Below are 25,525 nucleotides of genomic sequence, written 5' to 3' on the forward strand. Positions count from 1 at the left end.
CGCTTGCAGCCCCTTGCTCTGCGCTTGCAGCCCCTTGCTCTGCACTTGCAGCCCTCTGCTCCATGCTTGCAGCCCCTTGCTCTGCGCTTGCAGCCCTCTGCTCCACGCTTGCAGCCCCTTGCTCTGCGCTTGCAGCCCTCTGCTCCACGCTTGCAGCCCCCAGCCCCGTTGCCCACATGCCCATGGAGCTGCGCTTCCAGGAGCAGCTGTGGGACCTTCCTCATCCAGGGCCTGCCAGTAACGGCTTGTGGAGCAGGCTTGTGGAGCAGGCTCTCAGAGCGTGCAGACCGCGGCTCTCCCCCCTCCCCCGGGGAGGGGAAGGGACGACAGCCGGCGCAGAAGGGTCTCCCTCCCTCCCTCCCTCCCTCCCGCCGGGCCCTCTTGCGCTCGGAGGGATGGCCTGGATGCGCCGGATGGGAGCAGCAGCCGCCGCAGGGGAAGCTGGCCCCCGTGCACACCCCCAGAAATGGACCTTATCCAAACGCAGCATCCATAGCAGGGTGCAGCCAGGAAAGGGAACAGCTCCGGTCCGCCGGGACGGTTGTGAGCTCCCGCAGCGAGCGCCACCAGCACCGCGGAGCCAGGCTGCCGCCAGACACCCACCCCACGGGGACAGTTACCCGATACGTAAGCGAACACGGCCCGGCGAGAGGGGCCCCGCTTCCCGAACCGCTCATCAGCCCGAGCCCTTCACCAAGCCGCCCGCGCGCAGGCCGGAGCTGCGGCAGAAGGCGCCGTCCCACGGGGGCGCGCGGGGGGCGACCCGCCAGCTCCGCCGCCGAAGCCGGCCGGCCTCGGAGCCGCACCACGCCACAGCCCCTCCGAGGGAAAAGCGCTTTTAGCGACGAAATAAATCGCTACCCTTTTCGCTACAGCACCCCCGAACGGCGCTTCAGCAGCGTGTTTAGTCACCGCAGAGGTATCGGTGACCAGCCCGGGTCTCTAAAAGGCCCCTCGGCGGTTTTAGAAGCGGTCACAAGAAGCGTGCAGAAATACGGGCATTACGGGCAGTTCGCAGACGCATCTGCTCCCCGCGCTCAGCTGCCGCAGCTCTGCCTCTCGCCGCGGGACCCGGGAGGACGCGCAGCCGCGGGAGAGGACGTTTCCCCCTTGGTCGCTGCCGCAGGCGCCCCAACGCGAGCGGGACCCGGCCCGGGGGCAGCAGCGGGGTCCCTGCGGCCCCCCGGCACCTGCGCGGACACCTGCACGTCTGCACCTGCGACCACAGTCCCGCTCCTCCCCTTCCACTTCTCCGAACGACCCCTTGCAGGTTTTTCCCTCCTATCGGCACGGCGCGAATGCTCTTCTTTGCTAAACAACCACCTTGCCTACGAGCACTCAGCTACCAAGAAACCCGTATTTCCATCACCACCACTCATCACCCTCCCAGCAGGTTTTCTGCAGTTTTATGTAGCATCATCTGTGCGTTTTATCAACAATAACTTCGTATCGTCTTTTGCATGATTTTTGGAAATACTATCACTGAACTAAGAACCAAGCTTTGCAGAAGAGACATGAAAATCAAAAGAAGAGCCACAAAGAATATGACCATTTTTGTTTGTTTGTTTTTTTCATAGGCTCAATTTCAATTAAATGATGTTAATTAGCTTAGTCATATTTCATGTTAATGCCTTGCTGATAAGAGACCTGTGTCAGCTGCGCGGCTGCTCCGGGTTTAGACTCTGCTCTAGGAGCATTTCTACCTATATTCCCAGCTGGGAAATGTCAGAAAAACAGCCTGGAATTGGCTTTATGTTTTCTATCAGTCAAGAGCAGAGTATCTCTGGGCATGTTTCCACGTGAACTGACAATGTGTTTCTTCACCTGCTTTATCACCTTATGCCATAAGGCACCTTGAGGCCTGAAAGAGCAGGTTTCATCCTTTGTATCGCCTAGTTAAGCTTTAGCTAATCACTGCTGGGTCCGTAACTTATTTCTGAGTAGGAGCCAGCGTGCCTTGTATATTATTAATAAAATAAACACTAAAGCGGCAGTGTTTGTTAAGAAGCTAAGGAGCTTCTTAACGTCCCAAGTGTATAATTCGATTTCACTGAGCGCAGCGCCGACATCCCGCTCCTCTCCGAGACACGGAGGACGACGGCACGGCCAAAACTGCAGCCCTGCTCCGACCTCCATGCCGGCACGAAGACTGCTCCCGGCTGGGTGTGGGAAGGGGGGGCAGCAGAAATAAAACCTAGCTGCTGTGAAAGAGAAGTAGCCCTTTCTTTCCCTTCTTGAGACCATCCACACAGACATCCTGCCCTCGGTGATTGCAGGACTTTGCTCTTTACGGCGGCAGGAACCAGAGGTTTAGCAGAAGCTTGTCCACCTGAACTGTACATCGCATTCTGCAGTGGTCACCGAGAACAACATAAAGTAAATAAGTTAAGTGAGCAATATGTACCTTTCAGCTTACAGGAGACGACAAAAACAAGCAGACAAGAGGGACAGTTCTGGTTTGAGCGAGCTTCAATAGCAGATGGAGGAGTCGTCATACCAACATCATGTGCTGCCTCTGCAATCAGCAACCTATTTTCAAAGCTGGCACGCTGACTTTGGATTTCCTTTCGCTGCTTCACCAGGACCACAAAGAGTCTGAGCAATCTGCACGTGACTTTCCTCCTAGTAAGGGAACGCAGAAGCGCTGCTAGCAATCAAGGTGCTCAGTTTTGATTCTCCTGCGGACAAATGAGCGCTCAGGAAGCACTGGTGAAAACCTATGCATCACCCTGAAAATCTGATGACCCACCTTTGTATAAAATTTATGAGTTCTCACATTTCTTCTGCCTGATAAAAAGAATTATTTGAGATGAATCTGATGCGTGACTCTACGTCTCGCACATCTCACAGAGATTTAGCCCCCAGAAGAACTGAGGCTTGATCATGCCTTGACACAGTGAGTGGGATCTGAACATCTGACAGGTGCCTCCATCGGAAGCCTCTATCGGATGCTGGTATGGAAGGGCTTCCTCATGGGAGAGGACACAACAATAATCCCCCAAAAGAGCCACAGGGGGTTTTGAGGGAAAACACAGGCTTCCTTTCCACAGGCTGGTGGTACGTTCTTACCACAAGTGAATTACTGAAACATAACCATCATTTCAAACACAGTAGTCCCAAATAGCCAGGACAACTGCTTTAATTTTAATGCGCTCTCAAGAGGCTGATCGGAAAAGAATCACTTTTTTGTAACTTCATGGAAGTTCTGGCTGAAGGACTCTCATTTTGGATTAAAACAGTCCTCCCTACCTCAGGGATTTCCTGTCCACCAACACCATCTGCAGAGCGTGCATGACGCGACATGACGGCACCTGGTTCTCAGGGTGCGTAGCCTGTGATTTATGTTAGCTACAGCCTCGGTGGTCACATTAAGAGCTGTGAAACTACGACCAGAGGGACGTGGCTGATCCAAGCCAACGAAGCCATGTCGGAGCTGTGAGAACAACTTAAGCTTTGTCTTGGCACGTTTCTGCAAATCTCAGGAAGGCAGCGAGAATGGCAAGGTGTCTTGCACACTATTATGAAAGTATCAATTACAGATCCTGAATATCTTCCCCCTTGAGAGCAGAATATCAGGGTTTTTTGTTGCTTTAGGATATAGAAAAGTTTTTTGCACGGGGGAATTTCCTACTGTTGCAAAATGTACTATAACTGAGTCCTTCAGGGATGAAATGTATTTGGCTGCTTTGCAGCGAATATGTTAGCCTCTCCTAGAAACTGTATGACTGCTAAATTGTTCTTGTTTACACAGTACCAATCCCAATAGCACGCTTTTATTATTTTTTTTTAATGAATCGCCTCTGATATTGGAGTTGCCTTTCACTTCAGACACGGAAGAAAGGATTTGTAAACTGCTCCTATTGCTCTGAGGATATTTATGTGCTCTTGCACATACAGCTCTGCACAGACTGAGCACTTGAAGACGATTTCTCTGCGTGAACCTTTCTGGAGGCATCTACAGCCAAAGCCATGGTCGGCACAAGCACACAAATGTTATGTCCTGCCACAGGTCTTTTGGCTTTGCCCAGCCAGTGAGAGCTGTAATGAACTCGTCTGTAACGTGGACACTTCAGTGTTTGGGTAAAAGACTGATTTCACCACCTGAAATACTCCGAAATGACATCATACAAGCAATGTTATAAAGTCCAACAAGGCCTTATAACCTGGTAGTTTTAGACACAATTTGACTGACAACCGAATGGTGTTTCTCAATTATGTCACCATTTGTCCTTTGGAGGAAATGCTTTTGCTGCTCTGGAGTTTCAAACTGTTACTATGAGCGTGGCTGACGGCTACAGAAATAGATTGGTTTTGTTCGGAAAGGTTTCCAGCCACAGCAAAAAAAATAGCTACTTCACCGCTTTCAGCGTTTTGAGCTGAACCTTCTGAACCAGCCATCGATGGAGGGCAGGGCACATGTGTGGTCTGCTAACGAGCGCGGATTTCACCCCACTGCCACTTCCAAATACGCCGAGAGCAGCTCCCAGGGTGTAAATGAGCACTCTGAACCCACACCAGCTTCCCAGCGCCGTGTCCCGCACCCTGGCTGTCTGCACGCGGGAGGTACGTAGCCCATAAACCCAGGTAGGGTTGTGAATCAGTCTAAGGAACCCGAGCTAGCCAGGACCCAAGCTAGCAGAGCAATGTGCTAGGAATCAGAACTTGTTATCTTGGTCTCCCATTACGCCATTCAGTGCCAATCTTCCCCAAATAGGGCTCTGAGAAAGAAGCTAACTTCAAAGAATGATGTTTTTTAGCTTTTGTGTATCAAAAATGCAATCACCAGTGTGGGACCCAAAGCTGCTTTTGCCTTCCTTGGCCTTTCTAGAAAACAAACAGCTCTTTGGATGGGATATTGATGTTGGTCATGACCAATTCTGGAGACAGTTCCAACTCCAAGGACCGTCCTACAAAACCTCACAGGTTACCATAAACTGAAATCAAGAATCGTCGGAGCAGATGCACAAATGCGACTTTGCCGCTTCGGAGCTGCCGGGGGAAATGCTGAGCCTGAGCTGGGGACCCACCTTTTCCGACACAACACATGGGGAGATCCAGGCACTTTGGAGGGTATTTCTGGAAGCTCCGCGATGAGTGGATGCCCACTCACACCAGCTAGTAGGAAAGTCTGAGAGGACAGGGTGAAGCCACCCCTCCCACCTTTAAGGGAGGGAGATGTTTTACTCTAAACTGCAAGGTCCTGTTTCAGATGCTGAGCTTCTCTCCTGGAGTATTTCTTTAAAAAAACACTGGTGAGTCAGTGCTTTCCTTGAAGAACAGACAGCGCAAGAAGGGCTGGCTGCTTCCAGCTGTGAGCACCGGTGGGAGCACCCATCGGGGACGGGGACACCCAGTTTGGAGATGCCGGTTTGGAATCGCTTCTCTGCCTCCAGAAACGTGAACTCAGCTTCTCCCCCAAGAGAGCTGAGCGAGCAGACAGCTATCGCACGTCGTGGGCTGCGCTGTGCTGTGTGCAAGTCTCCTGCACACCCAGGGAGGCGCAGGCTGGTCCCAGCCCTCTCGCTCTGGGGAAGGTGCCTGATCCCACAGGCATCATTATCACCTGCTCACACACTCTCTGGCTCTAATGATATTTAAGTAATCTTTGCAAAAAACAAGAGCTTCAGGACAAGGCAACAACATGGCACCGTGCCATGTCCTACCCAGCACAGCGCTGTGGCAGGCACAGTGCTCTCTGGGGGAACGAGAGACAAGTCTTCAAAGCGATTTGGAGGCAGCGAACATGCAAATATTGCTCCACCATACCACATGCAAGGGTTCTAGCCAAGGGACCGCAGGAGGGCACCAGCGTTTCTCCCTCTCTCGGGGCAGGCTAAGACATTTTCAGAGCTTGTCTGTCCTTGAAGGAGTGGGAAAGGTTTTGAGGGACTGCCTTGCACTGGGAGACGTAAAGAGCTCAATTTGTATGGATCTCACTAAAAAAAAAAAAAAAGGAGAGGTGACAATTACTATGTCTATGGCAATGGCTATGAACCTTCCTGGCAGGATATGCTGCTACTATACGGACCACTAATCAGGCCAAATAGCATACAGTGGGAATTAGTAGTGGAAGGAGATTCCAGATGCACTGAAATTAGAAATAAAACTGTATTTTGCAGGTAAGGTTAGTTAACCTTTGGAGCCAACAACCTCAGACCGAGCTGGAGTTGCCACCCACTGATGTCACCATTGCAAGACTGGATACCTTTCTGGAGGATGCTTTTGCCTTGCCCATGTTATCAGCATGAAAGAATAGGTCTCAGGAAGCTTAATTGCAGGCCACAACTAATGGTCAGTCTGCCGCTTTCTTCAGCCCTCAAACAGTGCGGAACTTCAATCCGAACAACTAATCCATCTGGACTAGAAGCGATTGTTGCTATGGAATCAAGGCTACTTAAACCTTAGTATCTTGCTGTCTTTTAGGAGAAAATAAGACTTTTGAACGACCTGTGTATCTTAGTAATTAGATCCAGCCAATTAACTCCCCTCTAGGAAAAGGAAGAAAATTCTTGAACGAGGAAACTCGAAGGATTTTGGGGAGGCGGGACTCTGTGTCCTGGTGCTGCAAAGACCTGAGAAGCCAGGGGTTACCGTCCACTATATGACCTCTGCTAAAATGGGCCATGCCAAGCCTGGTCTGAGGCATTGATAGCTTCACCAGAGGGTCCCAAAAGTGGAAATCTGTCCTGGCAGTATTAAAAGAAGGAACACAGCTGAAAACAGGGACGTTTCACAAGTGTGTCTACCGGCAACCCATCCTCGGTTCCACCAGATGCCGAGAGCGGAAGAGCCTGGGACGAGGAGACCCCCCAGAGCTGCGCTGCGGGTTGGGATGCTGCCCGGAGGCACAGCTGGGAGGAGGCGCTCAGCCACGCTGCTCCGCTCCCACGCCTCTCAACCAATTCCCTAAATCTCTGCTCATCAGCTGGGAGCCAGGCTGGTTGCTTGTCACATGTGGCTTCCTACCTGCACACCCACACCTTCCTTGTGAAAGAACCGGCACAAACTCTGCAATAAACGTCCTGAGTGATGTGCAGCAACCTGCCCTCAGGGTGACCGACGTGAATGACATTGGAAAGGGCCTTGACCCAAAAGAAAAGGACACAAACCTGTTCTTTAACGTCCAAAATAATAAGCACTGCAGGCACGCTGTACTACAAACCGCATGATCATCAGGGTGCAAATGGCAGAGGGACGTTTCTCACTCTGGAAACACAGGCTGTGTTGGAAAGGTAAATACTAGGCTTGAAGGCAGTTAATCACGGAAGCTGACTAGCCTTGGGATCCTGTTTGTTTCATATTTTCACTGATGCTTAGGACACAAAGTAAAATTGATATACGGTCGGGTGGTAGCACAGAGGAGGAACAGCCTATCCTTGGGATATTGCACAGAAAGAACCGGATGACCCTTAGGATTCAAGTTATTGAAGTGAGAGCACCTTCAGGAGGTGCAAATGATTCACTCAGAGACTAATCACAGCTATTTCTGCTATATATTAGAAGATTTCTTGTTAGTAAGGACTAAAGAAGAGAAAGACTTCCAAAAGAGTTGATCATAGGAGACTATCATCATCTAATGTGATTTGACAAAAAGTACAGGAACACCTTCCCTGGGATGTGTCAGGAGAGGCATTTGCAGGCAAAGTCAGACAGTACTGATGATTTTGCAAAGGAATGAGGAACCCTCCTCTGAAGCTCTGTTTGCAATTCCAGTCACTCATGTTCCAAAAAAAATGATCCAAATTGGGGCAGATGCAAAGAGGAGCTGCTGGAGCAGCAAGGGAATGGAGAGGAAAAGAGGCTGACAGAGTATATGATTGTGCTTTACACGTGTTGTATATTAGATGGGAGAGAAAGAGCTTGAGTTACAGAAGACGCTTCCATTAGAAGATCCAGTTCAAAGCTTTGCAGCAGTCAACACGGTACACTGAATTTTAGGATTTATTAGGAAAGAGAGAGAGAGATCAGCATAGAGAACACCATCACGCCACTGTGTAAATCCATAGCGCACCGCATCTTGAATGCACAATGCACTGCTATTGTTCAAAAACGTTTTGTAGAACTGGGAAAAATGCAGACAGGGAAACAGGTCTGGAACGGCTTCCCCACAAGAAACAACTAACTAGGCCAACTCACCAGCCTGTGAAAGAGACGATTGAGGGAGAAGAGAATATCGGTGGATAAAATCACTACTGACCTGACGAGGACAGAGAGAGAGTAACTGTTCACTGCCTCTTCCAGTGCAAGAACAAGGAGACAGCAAACGAATCCAGCAGGCTACAGTTTCAGAGCAAGCAAAAGGAGGTAGTTCCTCAGGTGATGCAGAGTTAAGCTGAGGAACCCCCTGCTGAAGGAGGTTATGAAAGCCAGGAGAGAGCAGAAACATGTATGGAAGAGAACCCGCTGAGATTAACTAAATACACAGAAAATGCATCTGGCTCAAAAAGTCCCTGAGCCACAAGAAACCGGGAGGGTACTTGGGGAAGTATCATATATGCTTTCTCCGTTGGACATGCCTCGGGCATCTCCATTCAGCCACTGGCAGAGGCAGCACACTGGCCTACATGGCCTTTGGTCTGACCCAAGACACCTATGCTATCTCCTTGTATTTTGTTTTTTCCCAACATTGCTTTTTCCTAGGCTTTCTGTGGTACATGGAGTTGTTACATCAATTAAAGGGTGCAAGATTTCCCCAGAAGACATCAATATCTGGACAGGACCTCAAAGTCTGGGAGACCATCTCAAAGAAAGCTATTATATTTATATATGGTGGTAAGATTCACATTTGGGCTCAAAGGGAATTTCCCTTGGCTGTCAATTAGCTATTTCAGGCATGATCTTGAATTCAGAAATGGGAGAAATCTTCAGGGTCACACTGTCTAGGGAATTACCTGGGTCAGAACTGATATAATGACCAAAAAACATAGGTTCTGTCAAAATTCAGGATGCAGTTTCTTACACCGAGGGCTTTATGCCTCACCACTGGGGCTTCCTCCAGCTACAAACACAGAGCAGGACCCACATCCTCTCTTTCCCCACTCTTCTCCCCTGAGGTCGGTAACAGGGCCAACTTCTTGTTGATATTCTGGGGCCGACTGCTAATGCTCTTGCACCAGCTGCTTTTATTCCTTTCAATTCCTAGGCCATTGTTCATTTAGCTTATTGTTCAATCTCCTAAGAAACTTCTAGTTTTAGATCACCTCTGTACCGCTACATGAGAATAACACGATCACCTGCTAACCAGAGCCAATTAGTGGCAGATTCACACTGTTCAGGAAGAGGGAGGCCATGGGAGAACGGGAGCCATTCGCATTCCCTCTTCTCCGCAGACAGCCACGAGACCAGCACTACAGTTAATTAGTACAGCAGCCTGGGTAACTATTTAAAACAGGCACCGAGGAGCCCTCAGGTCAGATCATAACATCTGCTCGGAGCAGCAGGAATTCGGCAGGCTTGTTCCTCATGCAGAAATGGAATTATAACGGTGCACAGTACAGTAGGGCACGTGAGAAACGCAAAGCAGGACAATGCAGTGCGATATGAGCGTCAGCCGCCAGCAGCCAAAGACCAAACGTGAAAACCCTCAGAGGAAGAGCATGAGGCCAAGGAGAACCGTGGTCTACCAGAAACTCCAGAAACCTGGAGCGGTGATATTCTGCTGCCAAGAACACACAGATAACAGCTGAGAGCACTCGCCAAAGCAACAGCTGGAAGAGATCCTGCCGGCAACCTCCTCTCTGGACAGTAACTTACGCTTTATTGCAGTTATTAGTCTGGACCTTGAACTATGCTCCTTGAAGTATATATACACACCTCTGCCTGACTGTGATTACAGCCCTACAAACAGTTCTGGAGAAGATGGAGTAGTACTGGAAACCCTAGAGAGACAATTAATTAAAAGGTTCTGTCTCCCTTTATATAATTACTGATATTGACTCACTCTTTAAAATACTCTGCATGCATCTCAGCCGGTAAAACATCCCTGGTGGTAGCTGGATTTGTGCCTCTCCACCCTGAGAGTCAGAAGTGTTTTATACTGCCTGATAGCTCCATCAGGTCTTAAAAAGTCCTATTGAAAAGACAAGGTATCATTTTATCGGTTAACAAAGAGGATAACAGGAGCTCTGAAAATTGCATCTCTAATCCTGCCTATCCTGCAAGATCACAGTCCTTAAGGATTGGGCGACTTGTCTGATAAGTCTAGCAAATGCAGTAACAGACAACTATATTGAATTAACATGCACCTCACTCTCCGGCAGGTGCTGTTCAGACAGGTGGGAGAAAGCCTAGTTTTGCTAAAGGCGCATGAGAAGTTTATGGAAGAGAGTAACTGACTAGCTGCAAGGAGGTCAAGCAAGGAGCTGCAAAACGATTACCAAATTCCACACCTCATTGGAGTACGGAGATAAAGGTTTGGGTGGACCTTGCAAACTGCTGCTAATCAAGACAAGACATTTCAAAAACTACGCTTTATTTAAAAAAGAAAAATCTTATCAGCAATATCTCCTGCTCAGTTCTCCCAGGGTCAAAGATGATGATTAATCAGTCTTTCCCTACTGTCCCTGGACACCTCAGTCCGCAACTAGATCCCATTTATCAACCATGCACTTGAAAATTTGCTACAACAATGATGGTTGTTTCAGTGCCTACATGCTGCCTCAGCACTTTCTCTCCAAACGTGGCAAGCATTGTGGACACAATAAACAGACTGTGCAGAGAGTACTTTTCCAAAGCCATTCCAGTGCATCATCAGAGAACATGATAGTAAGTGCATGCATATACCATCAGAGACCAGATTTACAACTTAGCAATGCAAACACCTATTTTTGCAGATTCTTTATTTGCTTAACACACTACTCTTGTTATTTTATTAATCAGAAGCCTGCAGCTAATTTCTTCAATTATATTAGCATTTTCCCCCTTAGGAAAATGATGCCACCTCCTGGCCAACTCACCAAAGAATAGCCATCAGCCCACTTTTAAGTTCTGCTTAGTGCATTTACCAGCTTCTACAACCTAAGACACCCTTCTTGCACCCCTTCCAGTCAGAGATGCATAGCTCACTACCCCTCTGGGAAACCAGCAAGGATGATCTTGAAACCACCTTTGTCAAGCTAAATATTCCGACTCTTTTAGATTTGTTTCAAGAGTCAGCACAAAGACACCAGTACTTCCGTTCTAAACAGAACCACCATTACTGTGAACTCCATCAGGCTGATGCCATGGCTTGCCTGGACTAATGCCCATAGATCATTATCCTCTTTTGTCCTTGCTGTCGGAAATCCAGAGCTTCTTAGTGGCTCCTTCTCTCACAGATCCCGTGGACTCTGACAGTCTTTTTCTGTCTTTGTGACTATAGCTGTAAGCTGCTTTCCAACTCTCTCTCAAGGCTGAATTTAAATAATTTGACCAAATCATATTCACTCACTCTGCCCACATAGTCCCTTAATCATAGAAGCAAAGAGACCAGTACTTCTGAAATACTGGCTACAGGCTGTTTACCTGCAGCTTGTTGCACTCCACACAGACTCTCCTACTTCCTTCGCACCCTTCTCCACAACCACCCTGAAGGAGCCCTGCTCAGTTGCTCTTGCGGAGGACTCAAGCTCTTTCCAGCCGACGTTTGCATGCTGAGACTTGTGCTTCACACTCCAAATGATAACTTGTGTGGCCCTATCTCACATTTCTGAGCATATTTCATTTCTAGATGTTAATTTAAATGATGACACTGGTGACAGGATGTAACAAGTGGGAAATCTGAAACCTCACTGAGTAGACTACAGACTGGTTGAACCGGGATGTCCATTTCATTGTCTGCTCGTGCAATAGGAAGGCACAAGTAACTGGAACTGCCGCCCATATCCAGACAGAGCACAGCACCAGGGAACCAGAAGTGCAGCCTAAGAACTGCTGACATTCTCGGTGAGGAAGCTGCTCCTGGAGACCAGTAGTCTTCCAAATAAGAAAAATGATCTTGTTTCTCTCCTGGATCTCCAGAACAACATTCATGTTTGTCCCAGGAGACAGCTGCCACTGAGTCCAGAAGTTACTGGAACTGCTTGGAACTGTTCAAGGATTAAAACAAGGCCAAATAAATGGAGCTTGCACAGAAGCATATCCCACACTGCCAAAGTATATTTCACAATAACACCAGAGGGTGGAAAAGCAGCTGTCACGTGGTGCAGAGTGCAAGGTCAGAAGCGCAGCGACCGCACTGTCTCCCGACACAAGCTTCACAAGAAGCCTTCAGCGTAAGGGACGCAGGACATGTCTCAGGTGCAAAGACAGCAGGAACTCGGCACAAAACTCCCACCACATTTGCAGAAGGAGTGTGAAGTCTTACTTCTTGGCTCATCCACGGCACTCGTTTTCCTCTCCTGCTTTTGTACAGTTGGGAGAGGAGCCACTGCCATTGTTATGACACCAGGGAAGCACAAAGTGCTGGAGAGAGCGTCTGCGACAGCGAGCAGTGCTGCGGCACGAGAGACGAGAGCAGAGGTGCCAACAAGCTGATCAGTGCGCAGCTGAGTACATCCCCAAAACATCACGGGCACTGACCTCAAAAGTGGTCTGCAAAGTCCTTGCTCAGGCTTTGGCTCTGTTTAGAAAAGAGCAGCTTCTGAAAATTGGACTGTAAAGCACTTAAGCAGGAATGATAGGGCCAAACCTGCCTGTTTCACCTGACATGAGACCAAGCACCTGGAGCTCCAGCCTGGGATGTGGCCATCTCCCTTTGACTTGCATATCACTCAGATCCAGAGCTTTTGTCAGAAATTGCTCTTCCACTAGAGCTGTCATGGCCCAAAGATGGATCAAAGACAATGGCTGATCTGCGTGGCACAAGGAGAAGAGATTTCTTTCTGAAGGACGAGAAGTTTGGGAATAGCTCTGTTTTCCTCTCCATAATGTTATAAGATATTCAATCATGAAGCCTTCTTTACTTGAAGTCACAGTGCCATGAATGTTTTCTCCAGGGCACAGTGCACCTCCAGTGAAGAGGACTGGACCTCTCGGAGACGCATAGCCCAAGCCAGCAGAGGTGATGAAGGCGCAGCAGTGAGCGTGCCAGGCCCACTGAGACTAAAGTTGCTGGGAGCAGTCAGTATGCTTCTCTTGAAAGATAAAAGAGGTCTGGAAACAACTGTTGCCTTGCTTGTGATACAGAAATCTTTTTTTTTTTTTGCCTTTTTCTTGTTCTATCTTCCTTATTGTTGTTTGGAAAATACAGAGCGAAAGCAAAATAAGGAAAAACACAGAGGAGATATATTTCTCAGCAGGCCTGGCAGGTCAACACCTTGCCCAAGAGAGAGAACAACGGGGTAACACTTGTGACGAACGTCCCGGCCCCTTGTGTCCCAGGTCTTTGTACACAGCAGTTAAATCAGCCCTTCCGATTTGTTCATGGATGTATAAACCCAGACGCACTGTTGTGCTGCACATAATATTTGACTGCCTTGTCTAACCACTAACGAAGGAAAGCCACGCTCTTTGGTCTACTCTTCAGACAAGCTGCTCGTTTCATCGTGGTTCCAGTGGCTCAAAGGCACCAGGGGCTGACGGAGCACTTTGCCCGCAGCAGTAGCTCTCTCAGCCGGGGACCGAACGCTGCTCACCTTAGAGCACCCTGAACACTGCATGGTCCTGCCGGGGGCCTGGGAACTTCCCTGGAAGAACCTCGTCCAGAAACAAGCCGTCTGGCACTGGCAGAGATATCGGTACCGCTGCTGCAGGGCTCCAGTCCTGGGCTGAACCTAAAGAATTTCATGTGGGCGATATGGACCAGGAGATTCACTGTTGAGGAACAATACTGGAATTTCCCTGGGACTCAAATTAATATTCAATTTTATTTCCTTGGAAGGAAGGATGTGTCTTTGTCAGATGCCAAATCAAGGGGATTCTTTGTGTAGGAAGTGTAATTGATTCCCATTTATTCTGAGTCTGTATTTCTTAAAAGGAGCACGTGTGAGTCATACACTTGGGCAGACTTTCTTGTTATGACACCTTTAGCAGACAGGTACCTAGGAAGGGGTATTCTGTCTGCCCTGGTGCCGGAAATATTTTGCCACCACCAAATCTAACTCGGGATCCAAGTAGCACAAGCGGACAGACACGATTCTTGTGGATGCGATGGCATCGATGAGGAGACGGAGGCAGCTTGCTCGCTGCAGCGGGGACATGACCTTCATAAAGGATCTGCCTTCAGCCGTGGCTGTCACGTTTTCCCAGGGTGCTCAAAATGATTTCAGAATCAGGAGCTGTGTCTCAAGCTGTGCCCTTCTGGCAAAACGCTGCGAGGACAAGGTCTGCTGACACAGACAGCTGCAGCAGGTGGAAATGGGACCCACGGCAGGGGCAGCGAGAGGGACTATCAAATCCCTGGCTTTGTTTTCACTCCAGGAGCAGACAAAGGTATTTTTAAGACTTTTCTATTTCCTAAGACCTCAGGGTTTTCACTTGTCTCTCAGTGCTCACAGAAGCCATGGCTACACAGAAAATAACAAAGTGGAAGTTTCTACCATTAATCCTAACTCGCTGAGGTTTAACAAAGGTGCTGACGAGATGCGTCTGAGAGGGATCAGCTTGACAGGTCCCCGAATCACGTGCTTGTAGGAAAGGTGGTGCCAGGCCCTATTTCTTAGTGCCTCTGCTCTAAGACAAAATTAGGACCGAACAGCAGTGTTCGAGGCATCAGTGCAGACTGTACAACACATTTCACCCTCACAGTAATGCAACATCACAGCCTGTGAGTGTGCACGTGCAAGCGTCACCCCAAGAGAAACAGGTGAATGACTGCTTGGGAGCGTGCAGCAAACACAGGAATGTCCCCTTTTGTTCAAAACGATACACTTTGGATCTAGGACATCGAACCTGCAGAATAAACTATATAAGATAAAGCCCCCAAAGGGTAGTTTTTTCACTCTGCAACAGTCCTTTTGGTCTACAAAGGACTGTGATTCTTTTACTAATAACTCCTAATATTCATAGAAAATCTTCTTCCTTAATATTTAATCTCTATATATATCAGAGAATAATATATAAGGGAATAATAAAGCCAGATCTACTTTATTTTATGCTATTGATGCTTTAATTTTACTCAAAGTTAAAACAACTTTGCATAAAGCATGCAGTGCATGTGACAGTTCTTAGCACTGGAACAGTAAAGAATAGGTATGGCATGTTCAAAGCACTTAAGTCTGACTCTACCACACTTAACTCATCTAAGTAACTTCACGGTCCTTAGAGGGCCTGGTCCTTTGAATAGAAACTATACTTCACGTAGGTTGGCAGGTTTCTCCCATAACCTTCAAGTACTCTACTAAAACCTGGAAGACTAACTGGGATAGGTATCCCAGAACAGTTGTACAGGTGCTACTGAAGCTTCTTCCAAGCAGTGCAAGGCCCAGCACAGGGTGGGAGCAGCCCAGGCCAGCGGTAGTGACCACCACCACCAGCTCTGCTGCACTGCTCCACGCCGCGGCTCGGCAGTGCCCGCACCAACGGGACAATCTGGGAACCTCCGAACACACGGCCAAGATCACGTCTCGCAGCCTTTCTGGCATTGAGCCCTCTGACAACGCCCACTGACAAGAAAATATATTACTTTGAAATTGCGTAGACGTTAAAATAATAGCAAAAATAGTTCCAACAAGCTAAAATCAAGCCTTCAGCATTTCAATTACTATATTTTGTCAATGTCCAGATGCTCTGCAGGACAGCTGTTAGCACACAGACAACTTGTGGGTGAGCTCAGGAGAGAGAAGAATGGGATGTTTTAAGAAGCCAAGGCACAAGGTCCCACTTCGAGAAGGTGCTTGAACATGCAACACAAGCTGAGAATTGAAATGGCAGAATAAAGACTATCATCTCATGCATTTCCTCACCTCAGACAGCTCCAGGCTTGCACCTTTAGAAACAGCACAAAGCACTAACGTGGGAGACCAAGTTCTTTCTTCACAGTCTAGATGCACTCAGACAGGTCTCAAGGGCACAGACCAAGAAAAGATGAAATAACATATTCAGAAAAGACCTAAGCTGAATTCAGACTGGGTTTTCCTTGCCGGAAGGTATCAATAGACATAGCAGCCACCACACCAGCATATGAGGATCAGTACAACTAGCCCGATAATATCCTTCAGAAAGATATGTCTGTAACAGTACTTGGTGGACACATGATTCTTTCCTTTCATTCATTTCCTCCCATCTCCGTGGTCTTCTCCCGCACTCTTTCCTCTGTAACTGAGTGCAAGTTCCTAGTATCAGGGTTTGCAGTCCCTATTTGTCTGGCAGGTTGCCTCACACACCTGGCCAGCGCCTGCGTAGATTAAAGCAGGCAAAGATGTGCAGGTCCATTGCTGCAGCTCTGCTCAAGCAGAACCTTTCCTAAAGCTGAGGCACGTTCCTCTGGACGGGAGTTAACAAACTCTCAAGAGTCTCTAAGAAAATGCACGTTTGAGCTAACACGTTAATCTGCTTCCCAGATACATACGTGAACTCTCTGACTACCTTGTACTGTTTTCCTCTGCTTTGAGAGCGGAGACAGCAGACATGCTCTGTGGGTGATATCTGATCTCCTTGCGAACAGAAAGCCGTGAACTTCTTGACCAGGTCACGGAGTGTGCGACAGACTCCATCCATCCTCTCTGATGGGCCCTGCCGTGCGTGTTCAGGCCTTCCAGCCACACTCATGGGAACAGCGAGGGCTGCACAGCTTCCGAGCCGGGGAACGCTGGAGCTCCCACACACCCACTGCTCAGCCATCAGCCACATTTCTCTTTCTAACTTGTCCCATCTTCATCTCCCCTGTCAGGAGCTGGGAATGTTAGATGCAAGATGTCATGTGTACAAATTGAAAACAAATAAGTTATGTTTCCCAAAATAGCTACAAAAATGTTACGTGTGAACAAAAGACTAAGTAATTCTCGTATCTTATATCTTACCAGCACTTGCATGCAGACTCCTAACACCTCTCCACAGTCAGGAGTCACCTCGTAAGCAACAGAAGACAAATGTCTCCAAGGCAGAGCAAAGCAAACCAAGGACAACCATTCCCACAGCCAAGGGGTTATTATGACATCTCTTGCTTCAGATGGAGGGGCTGCCTTTTCAAAATAAAAAAATCAGTACACTTTGATATTTCATAGTTGAGGGACAAGAGATGGTTGAACAGAAGAACACTACAAAAATCATGAGCTGGACCCATAATACTAATAAAACAGGCAAGAGCTGTTCTCTGATCCTGGAGCCAAGTGGTACGACCTGGCTCACATCTACATGTCCTCCCCTCACAACAGGGTGACTGCAGGCAAACGGCCACTGCGAACGGTCCCGGGCCACCAGCAGCCCCACGTGATGGCTGGCACTGCCGGGCATGGCCACAGACATGCTGATCAAACCTGTGCTCTGACCCTGCTTTACTTACTAGAAGAAATGTAGCTGCTTCCAGCTCAGCAGCAGCCTAAAAGGACTCCAGGAGTTTTAGCTGCGCAGAATTACAGCAAGCGTAACCATGAATCGTGGTGTCCTAGGTCATGAATGCTCACTCCCCATGTGTACGGCAGCTGCACACACTCCACGCATGGCACCATCTCGGCTTCCGAGGAGGAGCATCCACCCAGGGGGTGCGAACTAGTTTGTGTGCTGCAAATTCACTCCTCAGCTTATTTAATGGCAGCTCCATCTTGCAGACAAGCCGCTTGATTAGAGCTGTTCTGGTAACACAGAATGAGCTTATCATGGGACACTGTACAGCTGCTCTGAATATCTCTGAACCTGGAAATTCTAACCCTAAAACGTATGCCGTAAGGATGATTAAAGACAAGCAGCGCGCATGATTTGTAGCGTTGCATGCAGGTCTGAAGGGCACAGGCTACAAGGACGCAAGTTTGCAAAAACAGGGACAACGTGACAGCTGAAAAAAACGAAACCCTACACAGATCTAAGACACCGAGGAAGCAGTTAAGGACAATCACCCAGTCAGTAAACAGATGTGGCTAAGGAGAAGGCCCAGCCATGACTATAAGGTTAGGATCACGAAAAAAACCCTGCTTGAGTGGGGAAAAGAGCATTCAATAATCCAGCAAATGTAAAAGGGTTTGAATGCAGACGGAAGGGTTCAGCAAGCTCTGTCCCTACCTCCAGGGAGTAACTACTAAAAGAGAAGCCAAACAGATCAAGCAGGTAAGAAGAAAAAACTACAGCTATACACCCCACAAGCAGAACAGAAGACCAGCCGGAGGGAGGGGACTTCCCAGTTCACTGCCCTGGGCACCCCAGATGCAATTGCCTGTGCTGCAGGAGGACAGTGTTCATGGGCATCTCTGCAAGGAACCGCTCGCTGGTCCTCGGAAACTAGAGGCTGTTTTGTCATGGCAGGGTGGCTGAACTGCTGGCACGCAGAGCGCCAGGGAGTTCATCGCTGGTCCCGTCGGCAGCCCGAGCGCTGCTGCGGCCAGGGGAAGAGCTGGGGAGTCCCACTGCGTGGAGCAGCCTCACCTCCGTCTTCAGTCTTGATGCTGCTGAAGAGGAGGGAAGTCTCATGGTAGGAAAGCATAAAGCTAAAGAAGGGGAAAACGCTGCCAGACGAGGCAAGGTACAGAGTGGGTGATCTGATTATTGAGCACAGAGATAACCAGGTGTGTGATATGCAAGTAGACTTCATGGTGACTAACGTCCCATTTGGTAAGATGGGAGACCTCGTGGGATGTCTACACAGGCCCTTCAAAATGCTGGGGAGGATCCTGTGTGTGTCAGGATCAGTGAAATGAGGAGTAAAGGAGACCAGCACTGGCATGTTAGCATTTTCTGATACACCCCCAGCACCACGCAGAAGTCAGAGGTATGGGGAGGTAAAATCCCACTGCATGGCTGCGAAAATCTTGTAACAGAGAAGGATGTATATTCATTAGGAGCTGGGAAAATCCTCTTAGAAAATGGAATACCTACACAGGCAAGGCAAACTACTTTTCAACCACAGTGCAATCCAAGCTGCTGGGATTTAACATTAACAATTTTATAGGAGAGCTTTTAACTAAAGGAAGGAGGAAAGCTGGCATATGCAGAAAAACACCTGCTTTGGGATGACTCATGCTGGAGGGGTGAAGCCATAGAGCGATAGGACAGAAGCTGGCAAAAGTCAGATATAAAACCTTGAAGAGCAGTTGCACAAACAGAGCGAAAAAATAGAAACTCCAAACTAATGCAAATGTTCTTCTGTACAGGAGCTCAAGGTCTAAGAAATAAGATAAGCGAACCAGAATGCCTAGTTTTAATAAAAATACTGATACAACGGATGCACTGGAAACTCAGTGGAAGAAAGACACAGTAGGAGAGTGTAACACAAAGCATTTGGGAAAGGCAGAGCAGGCGCTGCCAGGGGAGGATGTGCTGCATTGCAAAGACAGCTTAGAGCTAAATCACATTTACAAGTTAACTGTGCCAACAAGGAATACAGACTCGCCATGGGCTGACGCTCCAGGCTTGCAGAGCAGACCTACGTTATTAGGACTGCATTACCAGCCACCCTGGCAGCATGGTGACACTGCCGAAGGAGACCCGAGGGGACAGGGAACACCAGGGAAACGGGTTATGTCAGTTAATTCCAGACAGACTGAGCAAAAAATCATGTTGGGGCATGATGGCAAGATTAAATTTTTAGACAAGGCCAATGGACCAGCCAGGCAGGGAATCCACCAGGGCAAAAACGGATTCCTGACTTAGCACCGACCAGTGGATGTCCTGCAGTTCACAGTCTATTATGAATTAAGTGTCATTATTTAACAGTGACCCTAGCATAACTATATTCATATTCTTGCAGAAGCAATGGAAACCAATAAATTAACTATCATTGTGCTCAGTTTAAAAAAATGGGGACTTCATAAAAATGAATTTTGGTAATGAGAGCCTGAAAGGGACAGTTAAAAGAGTAAAGCCTTTGCCAGTGTCTTGGAGACTATTTCGAGACACCGTTTTGGCTGCTCTGATGATAGACGCTGCCTATCAGGAAGGACTGCAGAAATACCAAAAGGAAGCCAGCAAGACTGAAGAACAGCAGGGTAGGTAAGGTTAAAAGAAGGAAGAAATACCAGTCAGAAAGCTGAAGCTGTATTTAAAAGAGAAAACAAGAACAGATCACACACACACTTTCCAGTTAAATGGAAAACAAAACAAAACAAAACAAAAACGGGCCAAAATGGAGTTGGAAGAGCAAACGTGAAGAAAACCTAAAAACTAGTAAGACATTTTTCAGAACCGTTCAGAACAGAAAGCCTGTCCAGGACTTAAAAGACCAATATATAACTGAGATATAAAAGAATTGCTCAGAGAGAATAAAGCCATAGTAGGAAAAAAGAAGTAAATTGTCATCTACGTTTTCTGGAGATTGGACTGAGATTGAAGAAGTCCCCACACTGGGTCCCTTCCTGACTGATGGCAAACCAGAAACCGTCTCAGTGTGGATAGGAGTTGACAGAAAAACAAATCAGCGAAGGGGCAGTAGGAGACCCCCAGGAACAGAAGTTTGAAACAGCTGAACTAGTGATGGCGGGGTGTAATCTTCTGCTCAAACCTGGTTTTAGTGCTGGAAGGTGGCAAATGAGCCCACATTTTTTTTTAAAAGGTTCTAGTGGAGAATTACACACCTTTAAGCTTGCTATCTCTGCTTGCCAAATTGAGAGACTATTTAAAGATTAATATTACTGTACACACGGACAAACACGAATTCCTGGGACGAGACAGCCTGGCTCTGTGAATACCCCGCGCCGTTCTGGCCTCTGCTCCAAAAGGCAGCTGCAGAGCTGGACGAGCGTCAGCTCTTAGCCAGAGGATTTGGGGCTAAATGGACTTTTAATCTGGCCCTGTTCAGCCAGCTTTACGTTGTTAAATTAACTAATGGTAATGCTAGAATGCGCACTGCTTCATCTTCTTTCAAGTGCTGCTCAGCACTCTAAAATCCAGTTTCACTGAATTGCCTGTTCCTGGCAAGCACTGTTTTATCCAGTGCAACGTTTTATCTTGAAAAAAATTTTTTTGAGTTACTACAAAAATTTCAGTTGTTTTGACTTGCAAAACAAAATCTGGAATATGTCAAGGGTCTGGAGTATCTCCCCCCAAATATATTGCTCTTGAAAAAAAAAATACAGGAACACTGGGCTGGAAGGTACCACCAGTGAAATCAACCTCATCCTGTGCAGATGACTACATCGTATAAGGTCAATGGTGAACTTATTACTCTCTATTTTAAAAGTAATTAGATTGTTTGCCCTTGGTGCTCTTACCGGAAAATCATGCCCCTTACAGCTCCTGAAGTCAATGACTTCTTACTTTCCAGATTCACATTTATGTATGGAATAATTATACCTATTTGTACTTGTGCAAACATTGCCTTGCGTTTGTGTTGATTTTGGCCTTTCCTGACACTTTATGCCATCTCTGTCTCCACTTCTGTAGGATAAATAAGCCAATTTTCCAGTGCCTTCACATTAGATACATTGGTGTCAGGGACATGGAGCATTTAACAGCAGAGGAAGGAAATGCCTTTCCGTTCGGTGCAGAATTTAGCAATGGGACTAAGCGCCGCAGGACGTCATGAAAGCCGATAGCAGAGAGGACTTCAAAGAGAACTAGAGACATTCGCGGAAGACACTCCACGGCTGGTTAATAACGACAATAATCCACCTGCAGCCCTTGTCTGCAGGAGCCCACGGACTCCGGTCACCAGCTCCAGGTAGATATGCCACGGAGCAGCTGCTGGGTGCTTGCACGTTCCTGCGTTTTCCCTGCGCACGCACTGCGTGCTGCGGTGGGAGACAGGACCTGGGGCAAGGGACGCCTGGTCCCGCGCGGCCCTCCGCCCTCGTGACCCTGCCAACACCCCTCCTCTGCTTGGGCTTCATCTTTTCCTGAACGTTTGTAACTGTGAACAGCACATAGTGCTTTAATTTAAGGCCTTACAGGATGCTGTAGAGCTCTGTCAATACTTTCCTTTGCACCACAACAGACGCTGGTCGTCCTCTTCTGATTAATATTCCCAGACATTCTTCCTCCATCATTTCCAACAGATAAGACAATTATGAACTTGTACTGGTAATTTTTTCGTTAGCTTCTAAGTATATCTTGCTTACTGTTTTATCCTACTTATATTATTCCAGCCCTTCAAATTCTTACTAATACGCCAGTCCTCCTAAGCACTGACTTTACATCATCAGTGAAGTTCAAGAGCATGCCTCTCATGTCAAAAACACTAGAGAAAACACGAAAGACTATTCAAACACTTGATGATTTTTCCTACCAACCTCCCTCCGGTCTGACAGTTCCCTTTCCAGCAGCTGGCTGCTCTTGCACATTCAGACCAATGCTTATTTCCTGTACGAGCTCTGGCCTCGGTGCATCCCCTCCTCTTCCACACCAAACGGGAGCCCTCACGCCAGCCCCACTCTGCTCAGAAACCTTTCGTCCTGAACAAAAGGGCCAAGCAGTCCCCTCATTTCGGCGGTGCTCCTGCAGCGCTCGACAGCAGCGCGGTGCTGCCAGGGCGCCGGCACGGCCGAACCATGCCGTCTTCGCACCCTCCGCTTGCCTGCATGCCTTGGGAGCTCTTCTTCCACTTTTACATCTTCTCTTCAACCGCTGTCTCTCCCCTGCCTTTCACACATGCCGCTGCAGGTCCCTCGCAAACACGAGCACCGCTAATCGCCATCCCCTGCCCTGCACTGTCCTGCAGTGCCTTCTGGGGAGAGGCATGGCATGCCAGCTTCTGTGCAAAACGTACTTGCATGATATCGCATTTTCCACAGCTCCCTTGGAAGAGTGACCCATGGCCGTCTAACATGCACCTCCCTCTACCCTGGGTCTCCACCGTCCTCCACATCAGCATCTCCAGCCAACTCTGCAATTGCAGAGACAGAAGGCAAAACAGAAACCCCAGATCTGCCCGGCACCCTGGCCACTCCTGGGTGACAGGCCACTCCGGGACCACCTCTCGGGTGTCCACCTGCCAGCCTGGCCAGCCAAGGCCTTGGGGAAGACATGGGACCTGCCTGGCCTGATTCCTGAACCCACCAGCGCCAGGCACCAGCTCCAGGTGCCCCGGTACACAGGCAGAGCCCTCTGCACCCAGCGATGCAAACTGAGGTGCCACCACTCAAAGACCTCAAAGACTTCAGGAGGAGACTGGAAGCCGTGGCTCCCAGACCGATGCAGTCCCTGTCAGCATGCTGATACGACGCGCTAGTTACGCTCCTGACGTGGCCAGCACCATTTCGAGGAGCTGCCCAGGGCCAGATCTTCACCTGCAGCCAGACCACGCCACCACGGCGAGCTCTGCTGGTTTGGTAATCTCCACGATTACACACCTGATGGCAATCTGCACTTGCACTGAAACCTCCAGGCAGAGCTTCCACATCCTCGGCAACAGTAATTAAGCTTCCTGGTCCCTTCTCAGGTAAAGGCAGAAGGACAATAATTTCACTGATTGGGGAAATTCCACCATGTCTGGGGTGAACTGCCAGAGCTGGTCAGCTGTACGCAGCAAGGCTGCAGACCACTTTAATATAGGAAGTGAAGCAGAATGCTATATTCAATTCAAAGTACGCAGGGAATTTAGATAAGCAGATTATAAATATACAAACAGGAATTTAACCAAAGGGGAAAATGTTGCTTATCAGTAACTGTAATTCTTCAAGTAGATTGTCGCCATAGCATCTATTCTTTGTCTTTGCCTTCAGATTTTGACGCTGATAAAACCCTCCTGCAGCAGTGACTGCCAAGGCCATTTCCTCAGCTGAACACTATGGACGACGAGCATATAAAAGACTTCAGTCCCAACCATCCTCCAGGCCCTTTCCCTCCACCAGAGCCCCCTAGAAAGGGAAACTGAGGTTTAGACAGGACCTGCATCTAAAATATGCAAGCCTGGAATGGAACAGATAGATAGCAGCCAAATTATCTGCCAGCATGTTTGATATTGTCTGTATTAAAGGCTGCATCCTAGCAGACAAATTAGCCAGTAGCAAAATAATTGGATTTAAGGATGTCACAAAACAACACTTTGCTGAACTGCATTCACTGAAAAGGATGTCAGACCTTAGGTCTACAGGGACGCTGAATGAAAAAATACACTGAGCTCCATTTGCTGCAGTCCTGTGTACACAGTGAGCCCAGCCAGCCTGTTTTGCAGAATATAAAGTTCTTCATTTCTGAGAAAAGGGAAAATAGAACTGCACCTTTAAGAAATGCTAAGGGAACAACATAATTTAATATACTACAATAATAAAAACTCTGCTGGAGTATATTAGGCAACTGGAAAGGGGATCTGATTGAATTTTAGAAACAGGTCTTGAATATGTGAATTATATTAAGAGGAAGCTGAGTAGAGCTAATGGAAAGAGTGGGATATGGCTAGTACTCAGTGTGCAAAAGGATCTCCAGAGCATGTAAATGCCATAAGAAGGAAAATATTGGTTACCTTAGATGAAACTCTAGGACGTGAACAAATGGGACTTCTGACTTCTGCATTTCATCTTCCTCTTTTTGAGGCAACCCAAAACAATTCCCAGAAGACCATAAGCTGCTGAAGATGTTTCCCCCAGAAGAGGAGCTTAGTCAAGCCGTGCCTGGGCACGTACCAGAGCAGCACAAGAGCAGACCCTGGTCACAGGGATGGCAGAGAGGACAACGCAGCAGAGGACATCAGGAGTTGTTTCCACGGTGTTGCAACGGGTGCTCTGCACAGAACTGGACTTGGTCTGGAGACAGCACTGGAGCAGGGGCTGAGGGCAAGGGTCACACAGCAGTGCTCACAGAGACAGTCTTCAGGTTGCACGCTTAACACCATAACGCATGCCATTCTCAGGCCCTTGATAAAATCTGAACAGCTTTATGCAAGCACTCTGCAGGATAAACTAACTTCTTCATTGATGCTATTAGCTAAAGCTGCAAGCTATGGGACAGACAGGGCTTTACCAGGAAAGGTAACTGCCTTCTCTGAGAGTCTCCCCACTGCATGCATGCATGGAGAGACATGCCCTCACTGCTCTTGAGCTTCAGGACACCTCCAGGGTGCACAGCCTGTTGGAAGTGGATTAGAGAAGGGCTGTCCAGTGCCAAGCCACCCTCTCTCCTTGGCAAGCTTCAGCTGCTGGAGAAACAGGATTTGGTGGGAACCAGGGGACAAGCAGGCTGGGGGACATGGCACTGCACGGACTCTCACCAAGACCAGCTTCAATCTCCAGCTTGCCCAAAGACCTCTGAGACTTGCAGCTCCTCAGATCTCAGACCCGAGCCAGTCTCCTGTGACAGATGTTTCATTCCCACCTCACAGAGAGATATGAGCTAATGTGACAGAAGTGGTCAAGCGCTGCAGGGATGAGGTCCATGTCAGGACCTGGGCAGCCTAATCAGAGCTATTCTCCTTTCTCTTTAAGGCATCCTCTGAACTGCCACAACTGATACTGACACTAGGGAAAGAAAACTTCGGGGATATGGGCTGAGAAGTTCCACTTAACCAAAGATGCCCCAACAAAGCAAGCAG

General features: G+C 48.2%; 1 protein-coding gene across 1 annotated transcript in view; it reads right to left on the bottom strand.

Moving 5' to 3' along the window:
• The window catches only part of SHANK3 (SH3 and multiple ankyrin repeat domains 3), a 341,151-nt gene that overhangs the window by 211,248 nt on the left and 104,378 nt on the right, over positions 1 to 25,525 (bottom strand). Inside the window, exon 12 of the mRNA XM_026071167.1 lies at positions 8,137 to 8,197. Within this exon, the coding sequence (XP_025926952.1) occupies positions 8,137 to 8,197 (61 nt within the window). The remainder of the gene's footprint in view (positions 1 to 8,136; positions 8,198 to 25,525) is intronic.

Source organism: Apteryx rowi, unplaced genomic scaffold, assembly GCF_003343035.1.
Source record: "Apteryx rowi isolate R43461 unplaced genomic scaffold, aptRow1 scaffold_322, whole genome shotgun sequence".
Taxonomy (NCBI): Eukaryota; Metazoa; Chordata; class Aves; order Apterygiformes; family Apterygidae; genus Apteryx; species Apteryx rowi.